General features: G+C 41.2%; 1 protein-coding gene and 1 pseudogene across 3 annotated transcripts in view; both read left to right on the top strand.

Moving 5' to 3' along the window:
• The window catches only part of RFWD3 (ring finger and WD repeat domain 3), a 52,801-nt gene that overhangs the window by 10,399 nt on the left and 27,325 nt on the right, over positions 1–15,077 (top strand). For all 3 annotated transcript variants that reach the window (XM_034672914.1, XM_011234688.3, XM_011234687.3), the window contains exons 2-3: positions 2,947–3,472; positions 13,803–14,005. In XM_034672914.1, the coding sequence (XP_034528805.1) occupies positions 2,949–3,472; positions 13,803–14,005 (727 nt within the window). In that variant the 5' untranslated portion in view covers positions 2,947–2,948. The remainder of the gene's footprint in view (positions 1–2,946; positions 3,473–13,802; positions 14,006–15,077) is intronic.
• LOC109490878 lies at positions 5,966–12,039 on the top strand (annotated as a pseudogene).

The following is a 15,077-nucleotide window of genomic DNA, read 5'->3' as shown; positions in this document are numbered from 1 at the left end:
CACACACACACACACGCACAAAACAGGGGCAGCGGCAGGGAGAGGGAGAAGCAGGCTCCCCGGGATCATGACTGGAGCCAAAGACAGACGCTAAACTGAGCCACCCAGGCACCCCTCTTCTAGTCCTTCTATTAAATATTTTATTTTGGCTGTCATTTTTCATTTCCAAGAGCTCTTGTTTTTTAATTTGTCCTTTTCCCCCGTGCATTCTTTTACATTAAGTTTGAGGGAGTTTTTTTGTTTTGTTTTTGTGTTTGGTTTTTTTGGTTTTGTTTTTTACAGTTTTTCTTGCATTGTTTTCTCTTCTTCCTTCCAAGTTTCTTTTGTTTGTCTGCTTTGGTCTCTCTCTCATGTTGGAGGCTTTGCTCAAATGTCAATTGATCCTTGGCTATTTGTTTTTAAGGAGGGTCCCCTTCTCCCAGAAAACAGATTGGAAGCTCTGTATGAGTGGCTGAACCATATCAACCAGTAGGCTTTTACTGTTAAATAGGTGGACAGGGACTCAGCCATTTTATTGAGGGATTCACAACAGTCAGTATTTATAGATCTTTTTTTTCTTGAGCTGGTTTTCTCTAGTGAACAGCCCTCTAATCTCCTGCCCTGGGTAGAGAATGTGTATAAACCAGATAATTGTGTCGTGGATCTGAGCAGGGGAAAAAGCTGGGGAGAAGAGTTGGAAGGGCTCACACTGTTCAGTGTGTAGACTTGCACTCATCTCCTTATTTTCGCTGCTGTGCTGTACCCATGCAGGTATTAAGCCTGTCTGGCACGGACCGCCCATTTTCTATAGCATAGGCGGAGGAGGTGTGTGTTTGGCTGGCTTTTTGTTAGCTTGAGACAGGCTTTCAACCGGTCCTGTCTTTCAGCTCCATCTTTCAACACTGTCCTCTGTGGTGCCCGGTGTCTGCACTCCCCTCAGTGGGAATCAGCTTGCTTCTCAGGAGCTGCAGTCGCCTTTCTTTGCAGGCACTTGGGTTTGATCTTTTCAGCTCTACTAAGAAGTTACCAGTTCCAGTAAAAATTGCCTATCTCTTATCGTGTTTGAAGTTGTCTTGTAATTTATCTTTTCTTAAATGCCTTTGTGGGCTATGTGTCATGTTCATGGGTGTTCAGGAATGACTAGAAAAAGAAAGCTAAGTGTGCTGCATCCCCCGTGTTTATTGGAATTCCTGTTATTGACTCAGCCCGCTCCAGTCTGGCCTCTGGGCCCATCACTTCAGGGAAACTGCTCTTTTCTAGGCTGTGGGTCATCTCCATGTTGTTAAATGTAGTGATCACTCTTCTGTATTAGACACACTTGACCATTCCATTCTTGAAACATTCTTCCAAGACCCCATGCTCTCCCAGGTTTCCTCCTCCTTCATAGTCTTTTTTCTGCGTTCTCTTCCTGCTAACTGTTGGCCTTTTATAATGTGTGTCTTGGGTTCGAGTCCTTGGCCCACTTTTCTTCTATCTCTGTTCTGTAGTAGTTTAATCTATCCCGTGATTTTAAGTAGCATGTCTGTCCTTAGGGTTCTTAAAGCTGTCTGCTGCTTGCCATCTCCTGCTCCCACTCTGGCCCAAGCGTCTGTGACCACTGGTTTACACCCCCGTAAGGAGCCTGTGAACTGGTTGGCTTGCTTACAGTCTTGCTCCCCCTGCAGTCCTGCTCCCCCTGCAGTCCATTCCTAACACAGAAGCAACTCCTTACCTGCGCCTTTCGTGTTAGTGTTCTGCCTCCTCAACCTCATCCCATCCTCGCACTCTTCCTTCCTGTGCACTTTGCATCTGCCGTGTTTCTCAGTTTCACCAAACCCATGCTCATCAGGGACCTCTGCACTGATTTCCTTCTGAAACTCTTCCTTGGCTCTTCATATGGCCACCTTCTTTTAATCCTTCACGCCTGGGCTCAATTTTCACTCTTTGAAAGAGTATCCAAAATGGTGCTCCTTGGGGCACCTAGGTGGCTCAGTCAGTTAAGTGTCTGCCTTCAGCTCAGGTCATGATCCCACAGTCCTGGGATGGAGCCCCGAATCTGCGTTCTTGCTCAGCAGGGAGTCTGCCTTCTCCCTCTGTGCGTTCTCTCTCTCACTCACTCTCTCTTTCTCAAATAAATAAATCTTAAAAATAAAATAAAATGGAGCTCCTTGACTCCTACTCCCAAAACCGGATATCACAATGTATAATTTCCACATTTATTTATTTTCCCATTTGCTAGAATGTAAAATCTGTTACACAGTTGTATCCTGTCATCACCTCTGTGGGTAATCTGACTACTTAACAGGTGCTTAATAAATATTTCTTGAGTGGATTAACATCATGGAATTAGAAACAAGAGACAATGAAGGGGACGTGCCAGGTACTTGATAAATATGGTAAATGGGGTAATAATTGCATCAGAGATGGGAAACAAAAATACTGAAAAGGACAGAGCAAATAAAGTTTGGTCAGCCTTTTTGGAGAAATTAGGTAAATTTCTATTTTGAGTTAGTATTGAATTAATTTGCAACTGTAAAAATGTCCCTTTTTTGTTTATCCTTTGTAACTTGGTGCTGTGAAAGATGAATATTGCCTACGCCTACTAAAATCAAATACAGCATATATTTAGGTAAATGTCTGTATTTGGGTCACAACAAAGAACTGCTAGAGGTCTGGGAAATTAAGTCACAAAAGTTCAGTCTCCTTTTTTTCTTAGATCTTTCTGTTTTAGAATCTAGTACTATGATCACATGCCTTCATGTTTTCAAAGGGCAAACTGGAAGACTAGTTATAAGTACTTGTTATGGAGAAGAAAGTTACTGATTATCAAACACTTCTGACTTAGGAGATTTTAGTTACTTATTTTAAGATTCTCAGTTTTCCCAAGAATGATCTGAAATAGAAGTTCTAGAAGACTTAGATATGATTATATCAGCTATATGGCATGTTTTATCTGTTTTACTGATACTTTTTACGAATCTTCTCCAGAGATGGCTCAGGAAGCAATGGAATATAATGTTGACGAGCAATTAGAGCATCGTGTTGCAGAGCAGCCTGTTCCTGCTGAAGTGGTCAGCACCCAAGGGGGGCCACCCCCGCTCCAGCCTCTACCTACCGAAGTGGTCAGCAGCCAAGGGGCCCCACCCCTGCTCCAGCCTGCTCCTGCTGAAGGGACCAGCAGCCAGGTGGGACCGCACCTGCTGCAGCCTGCTGCACAGCTGTCTGTTGACCTGACCGAGGAAGTGGAGCTGTTGGGAGAAGATCGTGTGGAGAACATTAATCCAGGAGCTTCAGAGGAACATAGGCAGCCATCTCGTGTTAACCGCCCCATCCCAGTGTCTTCATTGGATTCAATGAACAGCTTCATCAGTGGGCTGCAGAGACTTCATGGCATGCTGGAATTCCTGAGACCCCCTTCAGACCACAATGTGGGACCAGTGAGATCGAGGAGGAGGAGGGGGTCTGCATCACGCAGGTCAAGAACTGTGGGGTCTCAGAGGACAGACAGTGCCAGGTAAATATATGTTACAATCTTGGGATTAGTGCCAAGTTGGGAATTCTGAGCACTGGTTATGCCCCAGTGCTGCCGAGGCTTGACAGTATGACTTTTGGCAAAGTCAGGTAGCCTTTCTGAACCCCCAGTTCCTCACAAGTCAGATGAAGAAAAAAGTGCTTGCTTTATTTACTTCACAGAGTCATTGAAGGAATAAGTTACACTGATGTGCTTTGAAAATAGGTGGTAGTTTGTTGGGGATGGTTTCTGTAGGGGCTGGCTCTTCTTTAGATCATTTGCATATCAGAAGAGTATTTCTTTTAACCTAGAAGCCCACACTCTAGTTACCCAGTATCCATCGTTCATTGGCACTCCACGTAATGGTGCAATAGACTTTGGTAGACAGGTGGGCTGGATTTAGAGAAGCCTTGTGAAAAGTAAAATGTGAATTAATTTAGAACTTATCCGACTAGTGGGGAAACATTCCAGCCCTCCTCACCTGAGAATGTGTTGCAGAAAATAATTTTCTTTCATAATTTTTCATTTGAACTTGCCTCTTGAAGAGCTTAGCTGTCAAGTCTTGACAGGGTTACTATAAAAAATAACCACTGGTTATGCCTTGCTTGTTTTTTAACTTCCTCCTGCTTTATTTGAAATACTTTATTTTACATTTGGCCTCCTAAATGTTTTCATAATGTTTAAAAAGATTGAATTCAACATCTTCATTTTATATGTGAAGGAAACTTGGACCCTGAGAAAGTGTTTTGTTCAGGATCTCATAGCTACTGTGAGGGACAAGGTTGAGTTGGTATTGGAACCTGGATCTGACTCATTTTCTATCCAGGCACATAGAGGAAGCGTCAGTCATATCCATTTTTTTTCTTAACATGAAAATAATAAGATATACTAAAAAGTAATAGCTAGGCCATCTATTGACTATGTTTTACAAATGAGGAAGCTGATGGAATAATTCGTGTTCTGACTAGGGTAACTCTGGAATTGGGATTGTGCCCTTTTTTTTTTTTTTAAGATTTTATTTATTTATTTGACAGAGAAAGACAGCCAGAGAGAGGGGGAACACAAACAGGGGGAGTGGGAGAGGAAGAAGCAGGCTCCCAGCGGAGGAGCCTGATGTGGGGCTCGATCCCATGATGCTGGGATCACGCCCTGAGCCAAAGGCAGACGCTTAATAACAGCCACCCAGGCGCCCCTGGGATTGTGCCTTCTGATCCCAGATTCAGTGTCCTTTTCCATGGATGCTCCTGATTACCGTAGGGGGGGAGCAGGGGGATGCTGCTGTTCCTGTGGCTCTAATCTGTAGCCTGGTCATCTCTGGGTGTGACCCGTCAGAGATGATGTGCTTGGTTTTGTGTTGACAAGCGTTTCAGCTGCATGTTACTGTTACTTGAAGGTGTTATTTCTTCTGGTTATGAAGGCAGAGTAAGATTTCACATGTCCGTGTCATAGGTGAAGGCAGCTTGTAGTGCAGCTTGGGAGCCCTTTCAGAGTCTGTGGGCTGAGAGTTGAAAGTGACGTCCGCAGGAACTGGCTGACTGCCAAGAGACCTCAGTATTCCTCAGCCTTGGTTGTTCATATACTTCTTTCGGCAGGGGGGAGTGGGGGCAGATTTGATTGCTTTTGGTGGGAGACTTCATTAACCAACTCACAGGATAGTGACACTTAGAAACCAAATCCCCGTTTACGGAGAGAAATAGAAATGCTACAGAGACCAAAGTGTCTTGCTGGCATGGTCAGCATGATTCTCCTGGAAGAAATTTATACAGAGAAGCTAAACTCTAATCAGAAAATTGCTTGACGTGTGTAGAATCTGTGCTCAGAGACTGGGTTATGGAGTTTAGATGTGAAAGGATATCAGTTGAGCTCTTTGACTGACAGTTGTGCTTCTTTCTACGAAAGGGAATAAACCTAAACAGCCAGGGATTGTGCAGTTTAGTGGAGAAAACATGGATTCTGGAGCCAAATAAATGTGGTGTTAAAACTTTTTTCCCCTAAATACTGTGTTGGGAGCAAATTCCACACTAAATTCATATAAAAATAGGAGATTTTCTAGGACTGATTGCTTATTATACCTTCTGAATTTCTTAACTTGAATTTCTCATTATGGTGTTTGGCATTGACTCACCTGACAGACTATCTCTGGGTCAGGTGTTGAGAGCCTGGCGAGGGTGAGCAGCTTTTGCCTTAGACTCCACTGAGAAGCCAAAGTTGGGGGGAGCTGAGTAATGAGGTATTTTTCCCAACAGGCTTCTCAGCCAAGGTCACAAACTCCTTTGCTGTTTCTTTGTTTGAGGCTGCTTGATTCTGGCTGTCAGCGTCGTCACTCATTCATCAAATATTTCTAATACTTCGCTATGTGAGAGACTGAACTTTGCCTCAGAGATACATGGTGAACAGGACAGATCAGGGTACCTGTTCTCATGGAGCTTATGGAATCTAGGACTACAGAGGGTAAGCAAGGGGCAAGAACTTATTATACTGTTATTTAATTCAACGATGATAAGTGCAGGGAAGGAGGAGGATTTCTTGGGTTTCAAGGTTGTACTCCCATAGGGAAACCCTAGCACTGCTTCCTGATGATGGTAGCTCCCCTTTCCTTTGTCCCCATCTGATCTTGAAAATGCCTTTTGCTATATTAAAGCAGTGTTAATGAGTATGAGTTTTTTTAATCACTTAAATTTTTACCAGTTTCTATTGCAGAATGCTCAATATGCATGCCAGTAGCCTATTAGCCTAACTTTAGTGTGGATTTCATTTGATTAAAATGATAATTAGGAGACACTGTTCTTATGTGCGTATTCTCATGTTAGCTATAGCTGCTGTTAGCACACAGTTGCCAAAATTAGTTGGTAAATGTGCTTATTAGCATTTTTAAAAAAGAAAACCTGAGTGACATAAAAAATGGCAGAGTAAGGACCTCCAGAACAACTGGCAAAATCAGAATCAACTTTCAGGACTGTGGAAATTAAGCAGATGCTTAAAGCGATTCAGGGAGTGAGTATTTAAAAAACAGCTGAATATCGGAACAGTAAGCTTTCTGGCATTCTCTGTTCCCATATCTGTCTTCAGCTTAATGGTAACGGTGAAAACCAGGTGCCTGCAGTCACAGTGAAAAACAGCAGCCTGACAGCCACTAGAGGGAGTAGGTTAGGATTGGAGCTCCTTCAAAGCTTCATTTCCAGAGAATTCTTTCTTTGTCCTGTTGGGTGGTTTCCTGGAAGATGCCATTTGCAGGGCTCTTTCTGACTTAGCAGTATGCCCAGTCTAAAAAGCTGAAAGCCTTTTTCCCTAGAGGCTACCTGAGGTGGTGCATAACCATGGGGCAAACTAACTAAAGAGCTTAAAAGGAAAAGCTGAGGAATGAGATATTCATAGGGGTTTTGTTTTTTTTGTTTGTTTGTTTGTTTGTTTTTTAAAGATTTTATTTATTTATTCGACAGAGATAGAGACAGCCAGTGAGAGAGGGAACACAAGCAGGGGGAGTGGGAGAGGAAGAAGCAGGCTCATAGCGGAGGAGCCTGATGTGGGGGCTCGATCCCGTAATGCCGGGATCACGCCCTGAGCCGAAGGCAGACGCTTAACCGCTGTGCCACCCAGGCGCCCCCCATAGGGGTTTTGAAAAGCTCTGACATATTCTTAGAAATCTAGAAGGCCACAGACATGCCTAGGGCTGTGTACAGCGGTGCTCATGCCCAGGAAAGACCTAAGAAGGCACTAATTTCTCAATTCTGGCTGGCCTTGAGGCTCTGCACAATCAGGAAGAATGGTCACTTGCCTGGCTGATTCCTGGGTGTGCCCCAACATACACACACAGTCACACTCAGCAAAGACTAGGGGACTTACTGGTCCCCGGTGTTTAAGCAAATCTGTCCAGGCATGAACTAACCCCTGAGCTAACCTCATAGACTTAATGGCCACGTGCAACAAAGAATGCAGATTTTACAGAATCACTTTAGAAAATTCACTAAACAGGGGCACCTGGGTGGCACAGCGGTTAAGCATCTGCCTTCAGCTCAGGGCGTGATCCCGGCGTTATGGGATCGAGCCAGAAAATTCACTAAACAGGGGCACCTGGGTGGCACAGCGGTTAAGCATCTGCCTTCAGCTCAGGGCGTTCGCTGGCTGTCTCTGTCTCTGTCGAATAAATAAATAAAATCTTTAAAAAAAAAAAAAAAGAAAATTCACTAAACAAAAAGTAACAGCTGTAGGAAATAACAATAACAACAGACCCTGTAAAGAGGAAGACTCTGATTTCCAGAGTTACTGCATTATAGTATTTGAAATGTCCAGATGTCAAGAAAAAAATGCAAGCCATAGAAAGAAAATATGGCCCACACATAGGAAGAAAAGAAAAAACAGAAACTACATGAAGAAGCCAAGATGTTGGACTTAATCAAACAGACTTTAAAACTGCTTTTTTAATTTATTTATTTATTTGTTTATTTGTTTATTTATTTATTTTAAGATTCTAATTATTTATTTGACAGACAGCCAGCGAGAGGGAACACAAGCAGGGGGAGTGGGAGAGGAAGAGGCAGGCTCTCAGCGGAGGAGCCTGATGTGGGCCTCGATCCCAGAACTCCGAGACCATGCCCTGAGCCAAAGGCAGGCGCTTAACGACTGAGCCACCCAGATGCCCCTAAAACTCCTTTTTAAATATATTCTGAGAACTAAAGCAAGTATAAAACAGTGTGTCACCAAATAGACAATTTTAATAATGAGATTGAAGTTATAAAAATATACAAAATAGAAATGGTGGAGTTGATAAGTACAATAAATGAAAAAAATCACTAGAGGGCTCAGCAAGTTTGAACAGGCAAAAGAAAGAATTGACTTAGAAGAGTCAAGAAGCAAAATTGAAGATAGATGAATTGAGGTTATCTGGCCTAGATAATGGGGGAGAAATGAAGAATAATGAACAGAGCCTCAGAGACCTGTAGAACGGCATCAGGTGTATGCCAGCATGCATAATGGAAGTCCTTCTAGGCGAGGAGAAAAAGGGGCAGAAAGAATATTTGAAGAAATGACAAAAACTTGCCAAATTTGATGAAAAACATTAATCTACAAGAAGCTTAACAAACTATAAAACAGAATAAGTTCAAAGAGATCCACACCTACATAGATCATAATCAGACTGTTAGTGCCAAAGAAAAAGAATCTTGAAATCAGCAATAAAGAAGTGACTGACTCATCAGATACAAAGGATATTTAGTAAATTTGACAGCTGATTTATCTTCACAAACAGTGGAGGTCAGAATGCAGTTGAATGACCTGTTCAGAGGTTTCATTGGGTTGTTTTTGTTTGTTTTGTTTTTAAGAGAGCATGTGCAGACAGGGATGGGGAGGGGCAGAGGGAGAGAGAGAATCTTAAGTAGGCTCCACGTCCAGCATGGAGATCATGACCTGAGATGAAATCAAGAGTCAGATCCTTAACTGACTGAGCGACCCAGGCACCCCTGACCTGTTCAGAGTTTTAAAAGAAAAAAAAAAACTCAACTAAGAATTCCATGTCAAGCAGAACTGTCCCTTAAAAATGAAGGAACAATGAGGCATTCTAGGATTAAAGAACCCCCCCCCCGCCAAAATACCAGACATAAATAAATTGAATCCACAAGGAGAAATAAACAGCACTAGCAAAGATAACTACATAGGCAAATAAAATAGACAATACACATGTATTTTTTATTTATAATTCTTTTTTTTCTTTCTGATTTAGAAAAAGCATAAATAACTAACTATAAATCTGTGTTGATGGACATAAAATCATCAGCAAAAGTGGGGAGGGAATAGAACTATAACTTTATACGTGGTAAAAGGAATGAGAGAATTAAAATGGTGCACTTGAAAATAATACAAAAGAAGGCAATAAACATTTTTTAAAGATTTTTTTTTAATTTTTAAGTAATCTCTGCACCCAGTGTGGGGCTCCAGTGCGTAACTCCAAGATCAGTATCACACGCTCCACTGACTGAGCCAGCCAGGCACCCCTATATATTTCTATTACGAGAATTTGTAATAGACATTCCTATATGAACAAAAAAGACATAGGCATATAGAAAACAGCAAAATGGTAGATATAAATCCTGCCTTAAATGCAAATGGATTAAACATTAATCAAAAGGCATAGATCAGCACAGAATTTTTTTTTAATCCAACTGTATACTGTCTGCAAGGCACACAATTTAGACTGAAAGGCATTAATAGATTGAAAGTAACAGGATGTAATAAAATACGCCATGCAAACAGTGACCACAAGAGAGCAGGAGTTGCAATACTGATATCAGACAAAATAGACTCTGAGACAGAGATTGTTACAGGAGTCAGAGAAGGATGTTGTATAATGATAAAAGGTTCAATCCGTTTAGCAGATATAATAATTATAAACCTATATATACCTGTAACAGTGCCCCCAAATACATGAAGCAAAAACTGTCACAATTGACGGAATAAATTGACAATTCACCGGTAATAGGAGATATCAGTACCCCGTTTTCAACAATGAGGATAACTAGACAAACTCAGCAGGGAACCAGAAAACTTGAAAAACACTATAAACCTATTAGACTTAATAGACATCTATAGGACATCCACTCAACAGCAGAACATACCTATTTCTCAAGTGCACATGTAACATTTTCCAGGATAGATCATATGTTAGGGCTAACATGGGTATAAAACAAGCTCAGTAAATTTAAAGGATTGAAATCATACAAAGTATGTTCTGGACATAAGTAACAGAATTTGGGAAAATTCACAAGTATATAGAAATTACACAACTCCTAAAAAACCAGTAGATCAAAGAGAAATCCCAAGAAAAATTAGAAAATATTTTGTTTGAGATGAATGAAAAGGAAAACATACCAAAACTTACAGGATGCAGCAAAGCAATGCTTAGAGGGAAATTTTTGTTTTTTAAAGATTTTATTTATTTATTTGACAGAGATAGAGACAGCCAGCGAGAGTAGGAACACAAGCAGGGGGAGGGAGAGGAAGAAGCAGGCTCAATAGCAGAGGAGCCTGATGTGGGGCTCGATCCCATAACACTGGGATCACGCCCTGAGCGGAAGAGAGACGCTTAACCGCTGTGCCACCCAGGCGCCCCTAGAGGGAAATTTATAGTTGTTAAATGCCACACTAAAAAAGAAAGCAGGGGCACCTGTCTGCCTCAGTCAGTAGAGCATTTAACTCTTGATCTCGGGGTCATGACCTCGAGCCCCGCACTGGTTGTAGAGATCACATAAATAAATAAAACTTCTAAAAAGAAGAAGGTACTCAAATCAATAACCTAGTTTAAGGAACTAGAAAAAGAAAGGAAAAAAATCCAAAATTCAAAGCGAGTAGACAGAAGGATATAATGATCACTAGAGCAGAATGAAATAGATGTTTAAAGATGAAATAAATAGGGGGTGCCTGAGTGGCTCAGTTGGTTAAGTGTCTGCCTTTGGCTCAGGTCATGATCCCAGGATCCTGGGATCGAGTCCGGCATCGGACTCCCAACTCAGCAGGGAGCCTGCTTCTCCCACTGCCTGCCGCTCCCCCTGCTTGTGCGCTCTCTCTCTCTCTGACAAATAAATAAAAATCTTTAAAAAAAATGAAACAGGCAGTGGATAAGGAAACCCAGATGGCTTCAGTGCTCTCCATTATTCAGGCAGCCAGGTAGATAGAGGACATTGAGACTGAGCGTGCCTGCCAGAAGCAGCCAACCATCTTTCAAAGTAAAAGGAAGGTTCTGCTTCAAGAAACTGGCAAGGAGAAGCTCCCACAATACTACAAAAACATTGGTCTGGGCTTTAAGACACCCAAGGAGGCCATTGAGGGCACCAATATTGATAAATGCCCCTTTACTGGTAATGTCTTCATCCAAGGGCAGATTCTGTCTCGTGTTGTGACCAAGATGAAGATTCAGAGGACGTTGTCATCCGCCACTACATCCAGAAGTACAGCCACTTTGAGAAATCCACAAGAGCATGTCTGTGCACCTGTTTCAGGGATATCCAGGTCTGCGACATTGTCACAGTGTGTGAATGCTTGCCATTGAACAAGACTCTGTGCTTCAACGTGCCCAAAGTCCCAAAGGCCACTGGTACCAGGAAGCAATTCCAGAAGTTCTGAGACTAGACATCTGCCCATATGCCTGAAGAAAATAAAGTTATTTTCCCAGTCAAAAAAAAAAAAAAAAGAGAAAAAAAAAAAAATACCAGTACTTCATAAACCTTTCCAGAAAATGGAAGCGGGAGAATACTTCTTGATTCTATGAGGCCAGTATTACTCCAATACTAAAACCATATAAAGACATCACAAGAAAACTACAAGCAAATATCATTTATGAATATAGATAAAAGAATTCTCCACAAAGTACTAGCAAACTGAATCTAACAACATAATGAAAAGGATTATACACTATAACCAAATAGGATTTGTTCTAGGAAAGCAAAGCTGATTCAGTATATAGAAAAGTCAGTGAGATATACCATATTAATACAATAAAGGGGAAAAACATGAACATCTCAATAGATACAGAAGAAGCATTTGAGCCTTGGTGGCTTAGTCAAGTGACTGCCTTTGGCTCAGTTCATGATCTCTGGGTCCTGGGATCGAGCCCTGCGTTGGGCTTTCTGCTGAGTGGGGAGTCTGCCTCTCTTGCCCTCTGCCCCTCCCCGTGACTCGTTTTCACTCTCTTTTTCTGAAATAAATAAATAAAATCTTTTAAAAAAGAAGAAGCATTTGACAAAACTCTTTCATGATAAAAAAAAAACACTCAACAAACTAGGAACAGAAGGGAACTTTCTCAACCTGATAAAGTCCACCAATGAAAAACCCTCGACTAACATACTAAATGGACAAAAACTGAAAGCTTTACCCCTAAGATTAAGAACAAGACAAAGATGTCTGTTTTTGCCGATTCTATTCACCGCTGTACTGGAGGTTCTAGCCAGAGCAGTTAGGCAAAAAAAAAAAAAAAAAAAGGCATTCCAATTAGAAAGAACGAAAAACTATAGCTATAGACAGATGACGTGGTCCTTGTATATATCATGAAATTATAAAAGGGGTCAGACCCAAAAGGCTATATATCATATGATTGCATCCTTATGAAATGTCCAGAATAGGCAAGTCCATAGAGACCGAAAATAAATTAGTGGTTGCTAGAGGTCAGGGAAAGGGGAAAAGAAGGAAAGACTGCTAATATGGGTACAGGGTTCCTTTTAGGTGTGGCGAAAATGTTTTGGAATAATATAGTGGTGATGGTTGTATAACCTATGGTTATGCTAAAAACCACTGAATTGTACACTTAAATTGTGAGTCAAAAAGGATTCACAGTTGCTACTTCTCATTTCAATTTATTCACCTACGTTTTTTTTTTCTTACAGAGGTGAATCTTCTAACTGTTGAATTGGATACCAAATAACATTTGTTTTTTCTATCATCATTTTTTAATAGAAAGCCCTGGTTTGCCATAAATTGCAGCCAAACTATGAGAAATCAATTTTTTTTTGTATGAACAGTCTCCATCGATGTTTCTGGGGAATAATATATCTTAATTTTATAAAGACAATTATTAAAACTTAAAAGTAGGTCCCCTTTCGGTAGTACTTTGTAACTAATAGCTAGGCAGTATGTTCTAAAGTACAGAACGCCTTTTTGGTTTTTAATATTGAATGTTATTCTGTGCAGGAAGTAGGGTATGGTGTGTTAGCTTGAATGTGAGGGTAACTGCAAAAAGGTAGTGGGTGTGGTTAAAACTCAGCCAGCCAGGAGAGATTGAAGTGTTAAATCTGCTCCCAGCTCTTCTCATCCTGAGTTATTTTTGTATATCATGCTGTGTTTTTAACCTAAACATGACCTTATTTAAACTTAAAAAGAAAGTGTTTTAAAGTGAGAGGTAAAGCAATGGTGACTGAAGCCAGACTTCATTTTTACCTGGAAAGACCGTGGTCTGTGTTGTTGCAGCAGCAGAATCCTATGAGGCCATACTTGATCAACAGACCCCTTTTTCTCCTTGTCCACTCTCTTTCAACCCCCAACACCAGTAGACAGATTGTTGCATTGTGTCTTTTAAAAGATATTGACACATGGCCAAAAGCCAATAAAGTAGAATTTGCTTTTAGCAAGAGTCAAGCTCCAATGTGGCTAATGTAATAATTGAGTGGAAAAGAGAATATCCAGGCCAGTCAGCTCTGCCTAAAACTGCTATTTCTGTGTCAGTGTTCAAAGGCAGCATTTAATTGCCTGGAGATGGGTTGAAATGACTAGGATTTACCTTCGGGTAACCGTGCATTTTTCTTGTGATGATGGTCCATTGTACTGTCATTTTGTTGTCTTTCTACATACACAGGTCGAGAGCACCCTTGGATGCTTACTTTCAAGTGAGCCGGACCCAGCCTCATTTGCCAAGCATGTCTCAGGATTCAGAGACCAGGAATCCTGTCTCTGAAGACTTGCAGGTCTCAAGTAGTTCCAGCTCTGACAGTGAGAGCTCCGCAGAGTATGAAGAGGTTGTTGTCCAGGCGGAGGACACTAGAGCTGTTGTTTCAGAAGGTGAGTGTTTTATTCAGTTTTGGACTCACAAGGCTAACACCCGGGAAGCTTAGCCTCCAGGAGGCTAGGAACTCTCAACTTGTGTTTTGATACTTTCCTTTCCCCCCCCAGATGTCATAGGTTCCTGCTTTATATAGTACAGAGCTTTCACTGGCCATAGTCCTATATAGAGGATTTGATTTAACTTGAAATTTAATGTGATTTGTGACCCGGTGAATTTTTTACATCCTCTTTCATTTTCTTTGACATCTGAGAAGGAAGTAGCTTCTTTATTTAAAAGAAAAGCTTTATAAATTCAGTACCCTGTCTAGTCTGCCACTTTTGAAGTCCTATATAATGTTATGTATTGTGCAGGTAGAACTTTGTTTAGCAGTAGTGAGCAGAGGCCCCTAGAGCATATGTCCTCTGATACCCCAGATGGTGGTCTTTACCCACTTAAAGGACCCAGGACTTCTTGGAGAAATGGCTTTCCAAGTCTGGGATAGGAGATAAACAAGGTGAGCCTAGGGCATTTGATTGCGCTAGAAAGCAAGGAAGCCATCTCTCATGGAGTCATCATGTCCATAGGCATGGGAGCAACCTTAAAAGGGCTCCTTGTGGCTTAAGATGGAACAGTTTAAACATCAAAATGAATAATGAATGTATTTTTGGATTATGGATTGAAATGTAGGTTAAAATGCATCAAATCTGTGAAAAATCTATAAATTCCTAATTATGTACTTTTTAAAACCTCATTTATCAGCATCCTAAGTTACTAGAGCCCTGACTCATTACTCTGAAAACTGGTAAATAAAGGGTTAAGCATTTATCCTGTTTTTCCTTTGTGAACTGTATTCAGGAAAACCAAATAGTTGATGAAGGAGGTTTGTTTTTTTGTTAAGACTTTATTTTTTTTAAGTAGTTTAAGGTTCACAACAAAATTGAGAAGGCTCTGAGATTTCCCACATGCATGTCTCCACACGTGCATTGCCTCATTATCAGCATCACTCACCGGAATGGTGATCTGTTAGCAGAATCACTCAAAGTCCATAGTTTACCTTAGGGGTTCACCTTGGGTTATACATTTTATGGA

The sequence above is a fragment of the Ailuropoda melanoleuca genome, chromosome 12 (genome assembly GCF_002007445.2).
Source record: "Ailuropoda melanoleuca isolate Jingjing chromosome 12, ASM200744v2, whole genome shotgun sequence".
In the NCBI taxonomy this organism is placed as follows: Eukaryota; Metazoa; Chordata; class Mammalia; order Carnivora; family Ursidae; genus Ailuropoda; species Ailuropoda melanoleuca.
Note: the sequence above shows the minus strand (reverse complement) of the source record. Positions and strands in the feature narration are given on the sequence as shown.